The sequence below is a fragment of the Paramisgurnus dabryanus genome, chromosome 17 (genome assembly GCF_030506205.2).
Source record: "Paramisgurnus dabryanus chromosome 17, PD_genome_1.1, whole genome shotgun sequence".
Taxonomy (NCBI): domain Eukaryota; kingdom Metazoa; phylum Chordata; class Actinopteri; order Cypriniformes; family Cobitidae; genus Paramisgurnus; species Paramisgurnus dabryanus.
The window spans coordinates 24,557,375-24,579,057 of NC_133353.1; the positions used below are offsets into that span (position 1 = coordinate 24,557,375).

General features: G+C 36.5%; 1 protein-coding gene and 1 long non-coding RNA gene across 3 annotated transcripts in view; one reads left to right on the forward strand and one right to left on the reverse strand.

Annotated features, from left to right (window-relative positions):
* slc24a4a (solute carrier family 24 member 4a) overlaps nt 1–21,683 on the forward strand; it is a 77,209-nt gene that overhangs the window by 45,174 nt on the left and 10,352 nt on the right. Inside the window, exons 5-12 of one of the 2 annotated variants that reach the window (XM_065288544.1) lie at nt 3,083–3,167; nt 3,250–3,353; nt 3,928–4,002; nt 6,558–6,583; nt 6,665–6,718; nt 8,273–8,418; nt 14,057–14,226; nt 18,340–18,487. In XM_065288544.1, the coding sequence (XP_065144616.1) occupies nt 3,083–3,167; nt 3,250–3,353; nt 3,928–4,002; nt 6,558–6,583; nt 6,665–6,718; nt 8,273–8,418; nt 14,057–14,226; nt 18,340–18,487 (808 nt within the window). The remainder of the gene's footprint in view (nt 1–3,082; nt 3,168–3,249; nt 3,354–3,927; nt 4,003–6,557; nt 6,584–6,664; nt 6,719–8,272; nt 8,419–14,056; nt 14,227–18,339; nt 18,488–21,683) is intronic. The other variant, XM_065288545.1, reaches the window with a different exon arrangement.
* On the reverse strand, nt 20,526–21,549 carry LOC135778116 (uncharacterized). The gene is made up of 2 exons (XR_010544411.1): nt 21,252–21,549; nt 20,526–21,160 (listed from the first exon to the last, which is right to left on the reverse strand). It is a non-coding gene; the product is annotated as an uncharacterized lncRNA (long non-coding RNA).

The following is a 21,683-nucleotide window of genomic DNA, read 5'->3' on the forward strand; positions in this document are numbered from 1 at the left end:
GGTTAAGTTTATTGAAAAACACACAATTTTGAGCAAAAAGCTGAGATAACTTCATTTTTGTGAAGGAATTTTGATAGAGATCAGATTCAGAGCGATCTGCAAAACAAACATGGACATGCAGTTGTTTGCTCTATGGCGATACTTCCGGGTTTTATAAGTTGCGGAAGAGAGCCATCTGATGGATAAATACGGATTGCCAGAAATACTCGTAATTAGCAGGAAAGCGTTTTCTCTTAATTGACGTCAATGGTGGGGAAAGAGTTAAACTAGAGACTCCTCAGTTTAAGTTTTTACTGTTGATTCCCTAGAAGAACGTAATAAACTGACATATTTTCATGACGTTCCCCAGATGATCGATGACTAAAACTTTAGAGATGACACACGACCATTTAGAACAGTGGTTCTCAAACTTTTTCATTCCACGACAGGTATAATCTATCTCACCATAATATTTTTTCTAGATATATGCAGAAAAAAGACATTTAGAAATACAAAAAAAGTAAAATAGTAAATTTTCATTATCATTGTATGAATTTAATATTAGTATAATGCAATCCCAAAATACCTGATATCAAAACCATTGCCATTAATTGTCATTAATAGTACAAAACTGTTTTTGTGTCATTTAATACAACAAACAAGTGACTTTGCAAGACCAACCTGATCCCACTGACCAAGGGGCAACTTTCCGATCTCTATCAAGAAGCCAACACAAAAGTGACTTAAACCGCAATTTATCGATTGGCCACTAGAGCCTGGCTCCAAAAGGGAGTCAATACCATATATAGGGTTGCAAAATTCAGGGAATTTTCAAGAATGGAAACTTTCCATGGGAATAATGGGAATATATAGGAATTAACGGCAATATATGGGAATTAACGGGAATTATTATACGATTAGCCTATAATAGGGAACTTAAAATCTTGCAGCACAATTTTGTTTAAAACAATAAATTGTAATGCAATTTCAATGAAATTTATGTGATTTCATCAAGTCAAGTGATGATAAAACTTTGAGACCTATATTTGATCTATAATATTATAATTTAACCATCTAATACCAAAATAGGTTTATACAGTAGCTAGCTAGCCAACCAGTAAATTCGATATCTAAATGTATGCTAACACTATTAATTGAAAATGTATGAGCTACTGTACCTATCATAGCAAGCTCAAGCTGTGATGCTATTTCTTCTACATAGCAGTTTTCTGTTATCATACAGAATTACTATGCCACCCAAAAGTTAAGACACATTACTATTTTTATTTTCCAAAGATTCCCCATAAATTCCAGTTAAGTACCAATTTTGAATATTTCCAAAATTTTCCAAAGTTCCCATGGAAAGTTTCTGGAAATTTACTGGAAATATAGGAAACTTTACGCCCCTTTGCAACCCTACCCATAGATCCCCAATGTTAAAATGCCCAACTTTACTGCAGAAATAAATGTGTTTTGGTCTATATAGCTAATTTTGTAACTTATCTGTTTAAGTTATATGATGTCTCAAAGTCCTGCATAATTCGCCACTGCTGTCAAGCTAGGCGGGCATGGTTCAGCAACCAGCCACTTCAGCTTTACCGATTTACCCATTTTTTACAGTTATCCACGAGTGATGCGCTGTAACGCGATGCCCAGATGTTGATGGCAGGCCACGCCAACTATTGTTTTAAAAACCTCTTCACAAACCTGACGTCACATGAGTGATGTCATAGACACTACATCCATATTTTTTACATCTTTTACACAGTTTGAAAACCCCTGCTCTAGATGACAAGTTTAATCTCTGCAACTGTTTTAGAAACAAGATACGGACCTACATGTAGCCAGGTCGTCGTCTTTCTTTTCGGAAGAGACGTAATAATTACGCAAAGAGGAATGACTTTTTCAGGCTTTTTCCCTCAAAAACGAATCCGACAACTCAAATTATATATTAATACTATTGTGAATGAGGGTAGAGTACAGTAGATTAAGCCCCTTTATCAGCTTTTTCCAAGGACCAAGGTGAACAGCTTGTAAATATGAACTTCAACAAAGCTCAAATGCACGGTACAGTTAGACAGACTTTAGCATTTCAATAGAAGACATTGTTGGTTAACACGTTTTAATGGGTCGTGTTCAGTCACTATTTCATACTTGTTCGTTGTCTGACAACAGAAACAGAAAATAAACAAATGAGAAAAACTTTATTAGGCCTCTGGCTGTATTGAAATACAGTTTGTGGCGGTTCAGAGAGCAAGAGAAAAGTGAAACCGCTTTGAAGTGCAGATGTAGTCAGAAATCAAATCTGACATGATGACATTGACGATATGCTAACTAGCACATGATGTAATGTAGTGACATTTAGCGAATTTCCAAGCATACTTTAGATACTTTCAGTTGAAATCGTTACTGAATATAGGCCTTTGTTATATTAGAAAATGTAAGTAGTTTTTACAAACATCCCTTACAAAAACATTACTGTAGTGCATCTTGAGACAAAAATAATGGCACTGATATATATTTTAAGATTTTAGTGCAAGCTGTTTTCACTTAAGAAACATTTTTCATGCATTTAAGCCTGGGACTACACTGTAAAAAAAAATCCGTAGAAATTGCAGCTGGGTTGCCGGTAATTTACCGTAGATTTAAATTTATGTTTTTTACTGGCAACATTTTGTTCAAAGTTAAATAAAAATTAAACATTTAGAAGTCTTTGTCTTTACAGAGTAAAACTAAAAGAACAGGATCAAGCAAAACATTCTGGGAAACATAATCTGAAGCAAAAACAGAAAAAGGTTGATGATGATTTCTGGTTCCCAGAATGCTTTGCATGAGGCTGTTATTGTATAGTTTTATTCTGTAAAGATAAAGACTTGTTAATATTTAAAATTTATTTTACTTTGAACAAACTCTCGCCAGTAAATAACATAAATTTAAATCTACGGTATATTACCGGCAACCCAGCTGCAATAAAATTGTAATTTCTACGGATTTTTTTTACAGTGTAGGCTTAAATTCTTTCCAGGAATTGGAAACCACCATTAGTGATTTAAAGCATTGATGATTTCTGCTCTTCTGTGTGAATCTCTCTTTTGATATGTAGAAGATGGATCTGAGTGAAGATGTAGCTGGCGCAACGTTCATGGCAGCTGGAAGCTCCGCCCCTGAGCTGTTTGCTTCTGTAATCGGTGAGTCACGCACACAGGTGCTTGTACATGCATTAGTCATGTGTCAACAGATGTTTTGAATTAAAGTCTGGGTTTTCTGCAGGCGTATTTATTACACATGGAGATGTAGGAGTGGGTACAATAGTAGGCTCAGCGGTCTTCAATATCCTTTGCATCATCGGAGTGTGTGGGATTTTCGCGGGACAGGTAAGTAATTCTGTGAACTCTCCTCATTCTGAGCTGCTGTCAGTCCTTGACCTTTTCATGTTTTTTGGAGCACCGAGGCGTGAAATAGAAAATTACTCTTTTACTCTCTTGGAGATTTTTTCATTTCAAACTGTGGATAGCTTCAATTAATTTTTTCTTTGACTGCACTTTAATGTCGCTAGGGTTGATATTTATTCAATTGTTAATCTTTTTCTTTTTTATATGAAGGTTGTTGATAACTTTATCTTAAGTCCTATATCCTTAAGTCCATCTATATTGTGTCAAAATTAACCTTAGAGAAAAAGTCTTTTAGTTTTTATGTTATTTCCACCACATCCCATATAGTTCTGTGTACAGTTGTGTAATGTTAAAGTCATGAGTTACCAAATACTGAATTTTGTTTCTGTAATAAGGGACAAGTAAGACCTTTTGAAAACACTGCTGTGATATTTTGGATGAATAAAACCTTTATTTTGGTGTGGTTTGTGCCATGACTAGACATTAGACACTTTTTTTGACAAGAAAAAAAGTTTTGTTAAACTCTGTTAACAAAGTTGTCCTTTATTCCAACAAGGTTGTTTTTCTCACCAAGTATGCTGTGTTTCGAGACTCAATCTACTACATTTTTTCTGTGGTTGCCCTTATTGCAGTAAGTGTGATTTTATATGTGTTTGTTAAAAATGATTAAGGTGTTTTGATCTAACATCTGTCTAAATACTATTGCAAACTAAATAGTATAAGACTAAATTCCCATTCGTTTTCTTCAATAATGAATTGATACTAAGTGAAAAACTAGCATTAGTTCTGAGGTTATCTGGCCTATGCAGAAGTCACAATGTTAGTTTTTGGCATGCACCCCCCCTCCTTGATTCAGGTGCATCCCTTCGCACCCCCCAAACAAAATTCTAAATTCATGACATAAAAGAATCTTGAACTCAGAATTTGACAATTGAACAAAATTTTGTAAATTTATAATGTAGTAGTGTTGGTTAGTAGCCATATTTTTCTGAGGTTTAATTACACAGAATTTGCACCATCTTCATTGAAATTGTGGCCAAAAAAATTCAGATTGCTTAGAAAACTAATCGTACAATTATGAGAAAAATCCCTGTTTCCATGGAATTGGAATCGCAGTAAAATGTGTCAGCAGCGACCATCTACAGCAGTGGTTTTCAAACTTTTTTAGGAGCGACTCTAATTTAAAAAAATAACAATTATGCGACCCACACTCTACAAGTAGTAGCATGAAGCAGGACGGGAGCCCGGTGAAACGTGCACGCGCGCATCTGTATGTATATATAACTTACCTAATGAGCAGACCCGACGCCAGACACAAATTCACGGACGGGCATTTCATTTTTTCAGGGGGCACAAATGAGATCAACCTCACTGCAATTCATAATATCATTAATTATGATAATGGACAAAAAACAAGGAAGAACTGACATACGCAACACAATGGAGGAGTCGTAAAGATTGGACCTAGCCTATACTAAAGCAGTCTAAAAACACGTCGCAGGGCTCTACATCAACACTTATCAGGGACAAGTAACATTAGATTAAAACGCCAATAACAATCACCAAAACACGATAATGATTCTGCATCCTTCAGTCTCAATGGCAACCGAAAGTGCATAATGTAATAACGCTAAGTTAAACAAATAAGCGCAACAAACACATAGTGAGCTAACAGTGTGTTAACAAAGTGCGTTAAACATACTGCGGTAAAAATGTGAAGTTTTTAATAACATGATACAGTTAGGCAGCATCACATCACGGTTGAAAATTTACAGATTTCATATGACATTTCACTAAACAAGTAATTCATATTCAGTCACTTACATTTTAGACGCAATGTTTTTGTTGTTTCAGCAGCGAAAATAGTTCAAAAATAACAGCAGAACCATAACGTGTCAGTCTCACTGCAACACTCAACCGTGTCTTAACGGTGGCGCTATGCTTAGCAAACAACTAAACATTTCCGCGCTCACTATCGACAAACCAATCAAATACATTTAAAATATATATTTTTTGAAATCAGACCAAACACATTTTTATTTTTATTAAGGAGTTTTTATTTTCCCTTGCGTCATTTAAACAATGGCTGTGACCCCGCGCGCAATTTAATCTACTGTCTATGAATTTAATACAGTAAGCTGCGCACGCACATGGGTCATGTGCAGAGGTGGGTAGTAACGAATTACATTTACTTCGTTACATTTACTTGAGTAAATTTACTAGTACTATTAGAGTAAATTTAAGGATGGGTACTTTTTACTCTTACTCAAGTACATTTCTCGTGAAAAAACTGTACTTTTACTTCGCTACATTTGGCGGCATTACTGCGCTACTTTCAAATGGTAATAATTAATGAATATATACATTATTCATGCGTGGCTTCAAGTTCGGTCTATGTTTTCACTCCAAGAGGATTCATTTCAGTTTATCATGCAATTTTTCTTGTTCACTGATTTTTATGTGCAAGATTTGGCAACACTAGTAAGTAAATGCTCCCTCTGATTTCTGCACCGCACATACAGAAGACTTTTCCCTTCAGTTATTCTTTTAGAAGAGAGACCTGTCATGTCCATGATGCACCTTTTAATACTTTATCACCAACTAATAGTTCAGTCAGTTTGGTGCTGTACTCACTACACAGAGTTTCTGTAAATGCGGTTTTCACTACATTACGAGTTAATTCGGTAGTAGAATGTGGTTGTCACTCCTGTAAAATACTGAACTGTGTGTGTACAGAACAAGATTAACCATTAAAAGATGAAGTGACAACTGAATTTACCTTCAGTGTGAGAGCTTGAATGTCAACAGTGTGTCACAAACTCTGCGTAAAATGAAATAGAATTAACCTGTGTAACCAAGAACACGTAAATCAATGTAAATTACTCCAGACAGGTATAATGCTAGTTTATAAAACAAATGTTGCAGATTGATAGATTTATTGTACTATATTGTAAGTTCTGTGATGTGACTACTGCGGATGCACATATTGTGATTATCAATGCTTAAATGATAAATTGTGCAGCCATAGTTTAGTTCTTATATTTCAGAAGTGAATCCAAGTGGGTTGTCACTGTTGTGCTCTATGGAGCATGTAATCATGGGTACTGAAGTCAGATGGAGTGTAAAAAAATCATATTAAATTCTTTCTGAATTCACTCCATGAACATCTTTATCTATTTCTTTCAGTTTATTTACGATGGGAGGATTGTGTGGTAAGTCTTTCTTTGTCACTTATCCTGATTTTGATTGGTTGAATGCAAGATTCTGATTGGCTGTCACCTCCGTTTCTGCAGGTGGGAGAGTCTAATACTGATCGTCATGTACGTTGGCTACATCATCATCATGAAGTGAGTTCTCATTCATATTCTGCTCACATTTATTTAAACATACTAATTATTTGAGTATTCACGTATGCATTTAAGTCATAAAAAAGTAGGCTTTATTAACTCTTTCCCCACCAAAGATTTAAAAAAAAGTTGCCGGACAGCATTTTTTATGATTCTCACAAAAGTTTAATGCCTTCCAAAAATATATAAAGATACAATAAATCAAATAAAAGAACAGACCCTCTGCTTTCAAAAAAAAAAAACATTTCATCCTACATTTATTTGTTCTCTTTTATCACCTCTCAAATATGGGTAGGTTTTTCAAAAATACCAAATTTTGAGCAAACTTGCGTTTGAGATAATTGCGTTTTTGTGAAGGACTTTTAATAGAGATCAGATTCAGAGCAATCATCAAAACATACACGGAGTTTGAACTGTTTGCCCTAAGCGATTCTTCCGAGTTTTACATGTTGGGTAAGAGCGGAATTACGGATTGACGGAAAAACTCGTCACTGGCAGGAAAGCGTTTTATCTTAATTTATGAGTAAAAGGATTAGTCCATTTTCTTAAAAAAAATACAGATAATTTACTCACCACCATGTCTTTCAGAATGTTGATGTCTTTCTTTTGTTTTTTGAGGAAAACGTTCCAGGATCTTTCTCATTTTAATGGACTTTAATGGACCCCAACACGTAACACTTTTAATGCAGTGTAAAATTGCAGTTTCAACTGAGTTTCAAAGGAATCTAAACGATCCCAAACGAGGCATACGGGCCTTATCTAGCGAAATATGCAGTTTTAAACCACAACTTCTCGTCTATTCCGGTCCTGAAGATCGTTTAGAGTCCTTTGAAACTCTGTTGAAACTGCAATTTTATACTGCATTAAAAATTGTACGTGAAAAACTTGTCACTGGCAGGAAAGCGTTTTATCTTAATTTATGAGTAAAAGGATTAGTCCATTTTCTTAAAAAAAATACAGATAATTTACTCACCACCATGTCTTTCAGAATGTTGATGTCTTTCTTTTGTTTTTTGAGGAAAACGTTCCAGGATCTTTCTCATTTTAATGGACTTTAATGGACCCCAACACGTAACACTTTTAATGCAGTGTAAAATTGCAGTTTCAACTGAGTTTCAAAGGAATCTAAACGATCCCAAACGAGGCATACGGGCCTTATCTAGCGAAATATGCAGTTTTAAACCACAACTTCTCGTCTATTCCGGTCCTGAAGATCGTTTAGAGTCCTTTGAAACTCTGTTGAAACTGCAATTTTATACTGCATTAAAAATTGTACGTGTTGGGGTCCATTAAAATGAGAAAAATCCTGGAATTTTTTCCCCAAAAATTTCTTCTCGACTGAACCAAGAAAGACATCAACATTTTGGATGACATGGAGGTGAGTAAATTATCTGGATTTTTTTTAAGAAAATTGATTAATCCTTTAACTCGTCAATGGCGGGGAAAGAGTTCATGCAATAATGTGCTGTCTTGCAAGATACTTAATGTTGTAGCATGCTGCTTTAATGTGAATCAGTTTTTTGTTGTTAATTTATCTGCGCTTTGCCTTTTAAGGTTCAACAATAGCTTACACAACTACTTCACGGGAACGGAGGACAAGTGCGTCGCCAATGGTAACGCGGTCATCAGCGAGATGGAGGACGGTAATGCATGTTATGAGCAGTTTTGGGATGATCCATCTTGGCCGTTGCTCAGCTCAGGTAAGGGTAACTAGACAGGCTTCCTCACAGGCTAATAGCTAACTAACTCTCCCCATAATCAATCATTTCTCTTTCAATTAATTCTACTATACCGTCTGATTTTCTGCTGTTCTAAAAAGCCTAAGCCAACCAAACGCTCACTAAAAGTGTATGGTAACTACCTGATATGTAAGAAAAAAAGAACAGAAAAAGATCTGCACACTGTAAAAAGTCCCTTTATTAAAGTAGTTAAAACTGCAACTGTAGTTGCAGTTTTAACTACTTTAATAAAGGGACTTTTTACAGTGTGCAGATCTTTTTCTGTTCTTTGATTCATTTTTGATCTGGCACCTGGTCAAGACTTTTGGATGTGCGTATCCTGTTCTCTCTTCAACTACCTGATATGTCTCATATGAGAGCCTTGCTTCCCTGCTGAATAACCGCGGTACGCTTTCTGTTTCAGAGCGCAGCTCTCATGTGTCCTGTAGTGCGGCTCTAACTGCTCTCTCTGTGGAGATGGTCTCTGTCAGTCTCCCCCTGCTGAAGCCTGTCTGTTTAGCCTTACTAAATCTGTACTGGCTGCTGTCTTATCCTGCAGTGCTCTGTGTGTGTCTGTGTGTTGATGTCTAACTCTTACTCCTATTTTAAATTCAGTAATGGTGAGTTTTTTGCTGTTTTCCATTAATGAGAGCCGATAAATACTGAGTTTGTATGTCGAAGGTATAATAATGTTTGCTAATGATTCTTTTATTCCAAACGCATACATTATTATTTATTCATTAAAAAAGTTATGTTTTAATCAAGTCTAAAACATGGGATAAGGGTATTAATGGTGGATGAACTTAAGATGAAATGTAGGAGTTTGTACATGTAAACAGACATGTATTATATTAATGTGTAGTTACATCACGTCTATTGCTTGGTATCTGCACAAGGATAACAGGAAAAGTATCCATATAATGTTACTAAAGTCAATGTTTTAGCTAGTCGTGATACTGGCCTAAGATCAATAGTGCATGGATGTGCACTCTAAACCATGTTGGGTTATTATCATCCCATTGTTGGGTCAAAAAGGAAAGGACCTAACCGGTTTGATTGTAATTTAACCTATGCTGGGCTGTTTCAACCCAAATGCTTAAAGGGGTGTTCATAAGACACATTTATAATCCTGACATGACACGTGCTATGTACATGGAGATTTTATGCACGTTTATGACAACAACATTGTCAGTAAGTGTCATTCATTCAATTATGTAATTTTTAATGCAAAGATGACATTTTTTAAGATGTCTTTATGACAACTTGACATTAACAAATATGTCATAACTTGTCATGACAACTTGAAATTACCAAGACAACATAACTGACCACTTTTTACCAGTGATACAAATTGAGTTTGTCATTAAAATGTCATTAATTTTAAGTGTTAATACTCTGTCATATAGATTATAACCCCGTCATGAATATTTTTCTTGACCTCAACTACAGTGGTACAAATATAATTTGTCATTAAAATGTCATTAAGTGTTAATAATCTGTCAAATAGTTTTATAAAAGCATCATGAATATTCTTCAGTTCATAATGTTTTTTAAATTTCTGCAATGTGTTTAACTAATTAAATTAATCATTCAATAATAATAAAAATAATAATAATAATTAAAATTGGTGAAATTATACTTTATTGCATTTGGAGAACGATTTACCTAAACTTAAATGAAAACAATACAAAAATGGGTTAAACCATGCAGCGTTGGGTCTATATCGCTGGAAAGTTAATTACATTATTTCAGAAAATTTCAGAACCCTCTGTGTAAGGAAGAACAAGCGTCGTTAGTTGTCAGTTTTTTATGAATTATGCACATAGATAAAGTTAAGTATATTTTGACCTGTCTTTTGTTGCAAGTTGTGTAGCGAAATACAGTTTCTCTCGTGTTTTATTTGGCATTTTGTAAAATTCCATTGACTTCTCGGTTTCTCTCAGAAGAAATTTTTTCCATATTTGATGGCTCAGTGACCACCTTTAGGTTTGAAGTTGAGCTTGATTGTGACTGTCTATATGCTAGACACCGAGCGTACTTGTATGGCAAAGTGGTTGTCGCCATCAAGTGGTTGGGAGTGTGCTAACGCTTCAGACTCAAATACAGAGCGGAAGTATATACGCGGTTGTGAGGTATCTGAAAAAATAGTTCCACTATAGCAAATAACACGGATTGAAATCATACATTGCGCCAATATATTTGTTTTTAATCATCAACGAACACCACAAACCACTCGGTGAGTAGTACAGCTTTGAAAATGAACGTTAAGTGTTGTTTTAATGACATGTTTGTGCATGGTCATTGACTTCCATTCTGAAACAGACAAGAGACGCTTCTAAACGAGTCAAAAAGTCAAGACACGACCCATTGTCAAAATTTCTGTGTCCATCACTGTAGTTCATCCAAAACAAACTAGAAATGAGACTCAAAGTGTTAAATACCGAAATTATCCTTTTATATTTGACAGTGTCAGAGCCGATGGTGTAGTGGGCAGCGCTGCGACATGTGGTGCTTTTGCACTTTCAGTGATCCGAGTTCGATTCTCGGCAGCTCGTGTTCATTTGCCGATCCCACACCCCTCTCTCCTCCCTGTACTTTTCTGTCCTCTCCTAAAACTCACTGTTAAATAAAGGCAAAAACTGGCAAAAAAAAATTTGACAGTATTAATTTAAATGACAGTTTAATGTAATGTTAACCCATAAAGCTAGGTAGTTTCTTAAGTTTTATAATTATTCTGCTATGTCATGTTTATGACAGATTTATGAAAAGTTATGATGTATTGGTTTATGTCAAGTTGTCATAACAAAGACAATTCAAACAATGTCATCTTTGCATTAAAAATTATATAATTGATCAAATGACACTTAATGATAATTGTCATAAATGTGCATAAAATCATCTTCATGTTCGTGACACGTGTCATGTCATGATTATGAAGGTGTCATGTCAGTCTAAAACACCTTTTCAAGTGTTACCAACATTTTCTGTGTTAAACGGCAGGGTTTGCCCATTTTCGAACCAATGCTGGGTTATAACCCAGTATTGTTTAGAGAGCTATTGTAATAAGTAAAATGTAATTTAATCTGATTGACTGTAAACAGAAAAGCAAATATGGAAATTGTCACACGGGAGGTTTTAGGAATTACTGTTTTCTGCGTGTGCTGTTTTCTAAACTAAAGTGGTTATATTATGATAAAATAATCCTCTGCCGTTATTTCCCATCTGCACTTGTATTCAAATCTAAACATTAAAATTTGTCACGATCCATCACAACTAATGACATCATTTACATCAGACCTGATAAATTGCTTTTAGATAGTGTGCAAGCACAAATGAGATTGAAATTAAATGTAATCAACAACAAAATGTAATTTATTTAGAGCTTAAAGGTAATGTATGGCATTTTTGCTAAAATTGTAGCAAACAATTCCATATGTTTAAAATAGTCAGATTGTACACTTTACATTTACGTGTGAGGGTGGCAGATGCTTTTATCTAATCGACCTCAATCAATGCTCTTCCAGTTGAGCTACAAGATGACATTTTGATGTTAGTAGGGCAGACATTACAGACTTCACCCTTTATATTACCTCTGGAATATCCCCTTACTATTACAAATGTGTGTGTGTGTGTGTGTGTGTGTGTGTGTGTGTGTGTGTGTGTGTGTGTGTGTGTGTGTGTGTGTGTGTGTGTGTGTGTGTGTGTGTGTGTGTGTGTGTGTGTGTGAATGTGTGAGTGGTCTGTGTGTTAATGTGTCTGTACTGTATGTTTGAAAGGTCTGTATGTTTGTGTGTCTGTATGTTGTAACAGCAACAACAATAATTGCGGACTACATGATTGTGTTCGTGCTACAGAAGCTACTAAGCCTACTAGCTTTATTACAGTAAAATCTATTGCTTCTATGCAATTGTGGTGAGCAACAAGCGATAATGGACAACACCATACGCCACATGCTCTTAGATCCACCGCGGAAGACAACCAGGAGAAAGACTCCGCTCTTGCTCTTGAAGTTGTTGCGTTGGCCATCACTTCTTCTTCTTGGTTCATATACAGCGCGCAAGGTTATGCGCATGCTCAAAGTCTTCTTCTCTGTGTATAGTGTATATCTGTGGCAGAATTACAGCACCCCATACTGGTCTGGCATATATACTACACCGCTTTCAGTGGTTTCGTGTGTGCACAGATATTTCTTGAGACGACGCCGTGTTTACCGATAATTTTTTTAGAACGAGGAAAAAAATGATCGGATAGGGAATGCACCGGCTTCGTGTGGAAAAAGCCTAAATGCGTTCTCCCAGAATACACATCTCTATGTGTTATTATTGGAACAACATATTTTGTGTTTAAAGGGACCATGGCACAATACTTTAAGACAGGGGTGGGGAACCCTGGTCCTGGAGGGCCATTGTCCTGCAGAGTTTAGTTCCAACCCTAATTAAACACACCTGAAAAATCTTCAGGATTACTTGGAATTGAAATTCAGGTGTGTTTGGTTAGGGTTGGAACTAAACTCTGCAGGACAGTGGCCCTCCAGGACCCAGGGTTCCCCACTCCTGCTTTAAGATGTCAAATAAATCTTTTGTGTCCCTAGAGCACATTTGTGAAGTTTTAGCTCAAAATACCATATAGATTATTATAGTCTCTTAAATTTGACACTTTGTAGGTGTGTGCAAAAATGTGCCATTTTGGGTGTGTCCTTTAAAATGCAAATGAGCGGATGAAGTGCCAAACACTAATCACAATGTTGGTGGTTTGTTGCAATTGGAAACTCAATTGTGCTGTGAATTATTTTCTCTCTCTCTTTTTCTTTGCGCTAAATGGCAGTGCTGTGATTGGATAGTGCAGATTAAGGGGTGGTATTATTATAATAAGAGCTCCTTCTGACATCACAAGGAGAGCCACATTTTAACAACCTATTCTTTCATGTGCTTGTAGAGAATGGTTTACCAAAACTAAATTACTGGGTTGATCTTTTTCACATTTTCTAGGTTGATAGAAGCACTGGGTTTAAGTGCTATGACCCAGTCATAGCACTTAAACATGGAAAAAGTCCGATTTTCATGCCACGGCCCCTTTAAATAGCATGTAAAAAATGAACACATCCTATCTGTATGTTAGTTTGATGTGTAAGTGGTCTTGTGTTTGTACTCTATGTGTGAGATGTCTGTCTGTTTGCTTGTTGCATGTGTGTGTGTGTGCACGCGTGTGTGTGTGTGTGTGTGTGTGTGTGTGTGTGTGTGTGTGTGTGTGTGTGTGTGTGTGTGTGTGTTGTTTGTCTGTATTGGTCAGTATATATGTGTGTCTGTATGTAATTAATAGTGTGTTTGCAGTGACATTGTGTAATGTGTAAGATAACTGAGGTTTTTATTCAGTGTCAGTGTCGATGATGAATGACAGCATCTCAAGGGGCTCAGAAGGGGGCTACAGTCTCTCCCAGTGGGAATCATTATTTTACTGAAAACATGAACTTTAATTACATTTTGTGACACTTCCTTTGGCTTTTAAGTGTCTGTCTATTTGGGTGATTGTGCTTTTGCTGGTTTAATGGGTATGTGTTTGTGATATGTAAATGAAAATGCATGTGTGTGATGATGTTTTGTTTTTCTTACACGTTTTGTAGTAAAGCCCAGTAGAATATACACTCGGGGCTCTGTGGTGATGGTGGATGAGTTGATCAGTTCTAGCCCTCCACACTACCGGTTTCCTGAGGCCGGCCTCAGGGTCATGATCACAAATCACTTTGGACCCAAGACACGTCTGCGCATGGCTAGTCGCCTTATCATCAATGAGGTAAAGCACGAAAAATTATAGCGATTTTACATTGATTTTTGTTATTTGTTGCTTCCCTCATGCCTTGGTAATTTTTGGTAAAGCATTTATTTTAATATTATATTATTTAATATTACCACAGTCACTGGTTGTGATGTGAATTGTTAAACCCCCTTAACATTTAGAGAAATTGTAATTGGATTCAATCAAATTCATTAAACTGAATTCCTAGTGGCTGCCAACTTACATACTTTAGGCTACTTTTTTAGTCTAAATTAAATGCATTAAAGTTTAATGCAGCAAGTTGTATGGCATATACAGTCACAGAATAAATTAAGAGACCCTTTCAGATTATAAGTATGCCAAATTTCTAATAAAAATAATGTTGTTTTTTTTTCATTTATTTACTAATAATTGAAGTGGCGATAAAATGGTCAAAATAGCAAAAAAGATGCATGGCTTCAAAATAACTGTTCAAATAAATTTTTCAACAACACATACTAATGTTTTAAATCCATGGTATTGCTTAAAAGTGAATATCTGTTAGAATAACCCTGATTTTTTATCTCATTTTTCATGTGTATTGGCATGCACTCAATCTTTTACATTGCTGTTGGGTGACTTTGTCACTCCTGAGGTTTGCTTTTGTTAGAAATGGTCACACGATGTGTATAAATGATGATTGATGGTAAAACTGGGGTGAACTAAACTAAATTCAGCCTTAAAGGGCCCTTAACCTATAGGTGTTTTCAGCAATATAAAAATAGTCTCTGGTAATCTTGAGAGGCGGATTTCAACCTGACTATGAATTTTGCACCATGCATCACGGCACACGTTTCATAGATTTTTCAATGCGAGCAATAGTTTTGTCACAGTTTATAATGCAGACGCGGTGTGGTGTCATTTGCCTCTTTAGCAATAACAAATCTGAACAGCGTGAAACAGCCTTCCAAGTTCAGAAATAAAGATGAGACAACATGAGCGCTGATTCTAAAATAACATTCTGAAAGAAAGACAACACGTGTCTATTTGATTTACCTGTTTTATGATGCTTTTTCTGTCACTACTGCTGCTTCCTGAGTAGACATTTATAATCTTCAGATATTTTATTTTGGTCCGCTGGCTAAACTTGCACTGAATGCGTACCTTCAAGCCTATGTGGCCGCGCATGTGCGCATCTTAAAGGGGACATGTAACGTTTTGTACATATGTTTTATGTTTTTAGCAAAAAATAGCTTTTGATTAAACATCATTCGGGGGACCCCCTGCCGTTCTGGACCCCTGTTTGAAGTCCCATGACTTAGACCAGGGGTGTCAAACATGCGGCCCGCGGGCCGGATACGGCCCGCAAAGGTGTCCAATCCGGCCCGCATGATGATTTATACAGTTTTATTAAATATTAAATACATATTTTAAAAACCCTTTTAGGCGGGTGTCTAGTTCGTTTTTAATATGAGAGACTTGCGGAAAGCAGCAAAACGCGGAACATAGAGTAAACACGGTGCCCAAAAATCTTGCCGTTTTATTGTTACTTCTCCGTTAAAGATCCACCGATTCTGGTTATCCACTTCGTGTTTTCCCGCCCGCTCCGCAGCATCTCTATGTCCACTCTCTGTCTGGAGAGCGAAGACGACAGTTTCCGAAGTTCGTTGCATTAACAGGTAGATTCATTACATTATATCAGTTGTTAAACCGCAGAATTAGTCATTTGTAAGTATGTTTATGTATTTCTTCCGGTAATGATTTGCTGTCAGTGTTCTAAAAGTGCTAACAACTTAGCAAGCAAACAACAAAATATCCACATTCTTATTAACGTTACAATGCTTGTCTAATCGATTTAATCTTCCCGATCAGATCTAAGTTAATATCAACACTAAATTTGCTGTTGTTGGCACACTTTGTAGACAAAAAATACAAAAAACACCAATGCCTTCACAAAATAACGACAGAGAACGGAAAGAGAGGCTTTTAGCAGCAGTTCAACATTGCAAACATGGATTCAAAGCTCCATCAAGCCAGTAGGTAAATCATATTGAATATTTAGCAGATTGTCACACTTTAATTCTTATTATATTTCCCATTAAAATCACATGTCTAAGTTGATGCTAGTAATATAACACATAATATTTATAATACTTTATTAAAACCATAATAATAGTACCACCACCCATAGTGTCATTTTTGGTTTGGGCCACTGCCCCATCTAGCATTTTCTAAATGACTGTTCTCATTACAAATATATTCCAAAGAAAAGTGAATGGTTTATAAATAATTTTGGCATTAAGGCAAAAGAAGTTAAATTAAAGCTTTTCAACCTATAAGGCCAGTGGGTTCTGTTCAGATGTAAATTTGTGCGTATAATATACAGTACGAGTGTGACCTTATAAATGTAGTTTTCACAGAGCTGTGTGTTTCTCTGGTTTTCTTGCTAAACAAACTAATTAATTGGTTTGTTTAGTTAAATTTAACACAATTATCAGCACACTAAGGTTTAAAAAAATTATCCGGCCCGCACTTCATGGCGTTATTTACCATCCGGCCCTCAGCCTAAAATGAGTTTGACACCCCTGACTTAGACGGATAAGACAGTCAAATTTGTTAAATACCAATAAAATGACTGAAGTGACATTTGTACAAATAAGGAATTTCAATTACTGACTAATAACATTTTATTTTATTAAAGTAAAATTGCTGAACCTAAAAATAAGTACCTGAAAAAAGCTAATTTACAAGAAAACATGTCAGTATTTTTCATTTAGTTTTAGGTTTTAATGTTGGGTTAATTAATTAAGAAGGGCTCAATCTGTTTGAAATTGTTTACTGTTTATTTTATTTCTTCTGTTATTTGTGGTAACTGCCTTAAAGGGACATTCCACTTTTTTTGAAAATATGCTCATTTTCCAGCTCCCCTAGAGTTAAACATTTGATTCTTACCGTTTTGGATTCCATTCAGCTGATCTCTGGCTCTGGGGCTAGCCCTTTTAGCATAGCTTAGCACAATCCATTGAATCAGATTAGACCATTAGCATCGCGCTAAAAAGATAACCAAAGAGTTTTGATATTTTTCCTATTAAAAACTTGACTCTTCTGTAGTTATATCATGTACTAAGACCGGCGGAAAATTAAAAGTTGCGATTTTCTAGGCAGATGGCAAGGTACTATACTCTCAAACTGGCGTAATTATCAAGGACTTTGCTGATGTAACATGGCTACAGCAGGCGTAGTGATTTTACACACTGCACGAAAATAGTCCCCTGCTATTGAAAATAGCCAAAAAATGTTGTCCTTTTTCCTGATTTTTTATTTTGACCACTGTTTTCTGTTTGATTTCTTTGCAAATGCAAAATGTTTACCAAAATGTTCTACCAAGAAATCCACTCAACTTGAATATTTCACTTTGTGAAGGTAAAGGGGCTTCTCGTATGCATTTTAATATAGATTTATATGTGTGTGTATTGTGGATGGTTTCAGTCCCTCAGTTTTATAATAGAAAAGTTTTATCACTGGGAAGCCTGACATTGAAATCAAACCATAACTCAAAAGAGCTTAGTGTGGACCATAACCCAGCAGTGTAGAGATTTCATAGCAGGTAGCCCAGTTCTGGGTGTGAGGTTGATTAAACCGTTTCTATAAATATCTACACAGTGGTGCTCAAAGAATGGTGTTAGAAATTTAAAGCCAGACTGCTGAGGAATCTCATAAAGACTTGTCAGCTAGTTAGCAGAGAAATTAAGCTAGTAATGGTGTTTAATCTAAGGTTATAATAGAATATAATTGTTCTGTCACTATGGCATTACAGGTACAAAAATTAGTAACATGATTTTTTGCTCTATTGAAATTAGTTTTATGTAGTATATGTACACATGCTTTGCTGATTCTTTTGGGTCCACTGCGAATTACATTTACATATCAGAAATAATTTACATATAAAAATATTGAAGTTGCAGTACCAAAAATGGCCTGTTTGATTTTTTTTAAGAAAGAAGGTAAAAATACTTATTTGTATATGGTTATCATTAAACAGGTGCAGGTAGACTTCTGGAAGGGATGCAAAAAAAATGGAATGGAATGGAAAATATAATACTGAATTTAAAACAGTTTTCAGACTTTACTTTCTGCTTTTCATGCGGACAGCAACAGCGGCTGGTAAAGACCTCTAATGGGGTGGACGGAGTGCTGGTGGTTGATAAGAAAACCGACACCATTGAAAATGGCAATGTGACGGAGGACAAACTCAGTGAGGAGCCTGAAAATGAGATCTCATCTCCCTTCAGCCTGCCTGGTGAGTGTCTAACTTTCTTACACATTAACACATTCGGTCTTTAACCTCATGCGGTGACATCTGACTTCAGGCTTAGTCTGGGTCATCAACTTAAACTTCTAAATTATCTAACTTCTGTAGATGAGAGTTTAATTTCGTTGTATTTTCACATAGTTCTTACACTGTGCCCCAACCAGCAGGGTTTCCAGAGTGATGAAACATTTTGTAATATCATGGAAGTTTAGATCTGGAAGAGTCATGCAATTTTCATGGGACTTGAAGTTATAGAAGAAGTGACTGGCATTTCTAAGTGACTGTACTTTTTTTGTTTTGTTTTTTTAGTTTCTTTCTAGAAATCTTTTGCTGTAGATGTATATCTGCATACCCGTCAACACTCACGTTTTCCTTGAATTCTCCTGTATTTTACCATTCTTTTCCACCATCATCCCATATTTAATTTCTCCCATATTTTTAGTCTTTCTATAAAAAATCCCACATTGCCGTATTTGATACTTGCTACATTCAACTGTGGTAAAGCAGTCGGCAGTATATCTGTACTACAACCGCCACATTAAAAACTACACTTATTTTATTAGGTCATTTTGCTCATCAAGAAAATAGATCTTGATTTAAGAATTGTTCGTTATTTGTACTGAAAACAAGACAACAAAATTAAGTTAGAAAGTATCTTTTTCCAGTGTTCCCATCCATTTCCTTGCATAGTAATTGTGGGGAGTTTTTAGGGTTTAGGAAATTTCTCTTATTTTCAGATCCCAATTTTGACCTGTGATCTGTGATACATTTTTCAAATCCTAATCCAGTAGTTACAAATCAATGGAAATCAGTAGGTACAGTACACTGTCAGAATTTTTTTTAAATGCGTATCCAAGCTGACCCTTTCAAAAAGTACATCTTTGCACCTAAAGCATTCATTTTTGTACCTCAGAGGTACATACTGGTACCAAAGAGCTTAATAGTACCTCAAAGATATATGTTAGGATCTCAACGGTACAGATTGGTACCAAATGTATATACTGTCCCTAATGTTACCTATCAATCATTGCCCTTTTTAAAGGGTACTGAGCAGTGATGGCCGTGTACAAATTTTGACCATTATTTCTTACAGTGTTCATTATTTCCATTGTTTTTACAGTATATAAATACTTTTGTCTTAAAGCCCCCCTGTAGTCAATAATTTTATTTTTTAGGCTGGGAGATAAATCATTAGGTATAATAAACCGGTAGAAATTTTGGACTATCTTCTCTATCGAGGTTACGTGCTCGCATCACGTTGCTGTGCGCGTGGTCACGAAAAAGAATCACGAAGTGAGTTTAAGCCATTGAAACACAAACAACTGGGTTATATGCGCACGCTGTTTCTGTGTGAGAGGAACATGCAAGCCAGGCATCCACTGCTCATTGAACTCATAAGCATTTTTGCCGCTTTATTGGCCTTAAATATGTCATATTTCATCAAATTTGCGTCAAAATGCTCGTATTGGCAAGTATCCTCATAAACACGACCATTAAGATCTTAAGAGAAAATAAACAACAAAAATAAGAAAACGTATGGGTAACAATATATATTGGATCTAGATTTAAATGGGGACCGTACCTAATATTGCTCCTGTCTGTCACTCATGTTAATCAAACATTTTGTACCTTTATTCATTAACATGATATTAAATTACTCATATCATGATATAATATTTTGGTCATATTGCCCACCCCTAATTTTATCTGCATGTGTGAGCATCAGTACTGCCCTACAAAGGCTAAGTGCAGTAACTACGCAAACACTGAAACTGAGAAAAATTCCCTTAAAGGGATAGTTCGGCCAAAAAATTTTTAAATATTAAACACATGATTTACTCACCCCCTAGCTGTCCAAGTTGCATATGTCCATTTTTTTAGACAAACACATTTTCAGATATTTTAGAAAATGTTTTAGATCTTTCAGTTGATTAAATGTAATGTTACGGGGTCCACCCATAGTCCATGACCTTTAAGTACAAAAAAAGTCCATCTGTCAGGCACAAGAAAACAGAAGAGATCCCAATGCAGTAAACAGAAGGTTTTATTAACAATAACGTGGGTAAACAGACAATAGCGCGTCTGGGCATAAAGCCACACCAGGGCAGACGGCTGAGGCGGGGAGCACACACAAGCACCGGGGAGGAGAGCCACACACGTTCGGGCTCCGGCCAGGCAGCGAACGGTGGGAGAGAGTATATGTGGGGACCAGCCACAAAAGGCCAGGAACAGGGAGACAAAACCGGCTACAGGCACTCGAGGCAGATGGGAAGATGAGATCCTGCGGCGGGCAGCGAGAGAGAGAGCGTTAGTGGTGCTGAAGGGAGAAGCCGTGCAGCTTCAGTGCTGAAGGACCCTCCCGCTGGACAGCGGCTATGCCGTGGCGAGTGTGTGCTGCTGCAAGCCGGGCAGCACATGTGCTGTAGGACCCTCCTGCTGGACAGCGGCTATGCCGCGGCGAGGGTGCGCTGCTGTAAGCACAAAAGCAGTCAATAGAACAGGCAGGCAGTTAAGCAGGCAGGTGGAGGGCCGTTTCAGAGAGCCGTCGAATAGTCAAAATCCACAGCAAAAACTCCCGGATAACAGACAGCACAGACTGGGGTAGGGAAGATTAAGTCACTAAACTGGAAACAGAGACAGGAACAAAATCCACAGCAAAAACTCCCGGGTAGCAGAGAGCACAAACTGGAATGGGGGAGAAATTAAATCAATAAACTGGAAACAGGGACAGGAACAAAATCCACAGCAAAACTCCCGGGTAGCAGAGAGCACAAACTGGGATGGGGAGATATTAAATCAAAAACTGGAAACAAGGACAGGACAGAACTGGTAGCTAGCAGAGCTAGTAATTTGGCGAGTACACACAAAGTGACAGACAAGTATATAGACAAGGTGACAGGCGAGTATATCGACAAACGGACTTGCAAAGACACACTAGACACACAGGGATTAAATACACAGATCAGACGAGAGGATAACAAGCAACAGGTGAGGAAGACGAGAGGCGGCAATCACACTGAACAGGAACACCTGTGAGGGAAGCACACGTGAACCTGTAAAACACATACAAGAACAAGACAACCACAGTACCAACAAGACAAAACCATAAATATATTCATATATATAAATATATATATAAACACATATAAATATATATATACACAACAGAACACTAGACTAAACA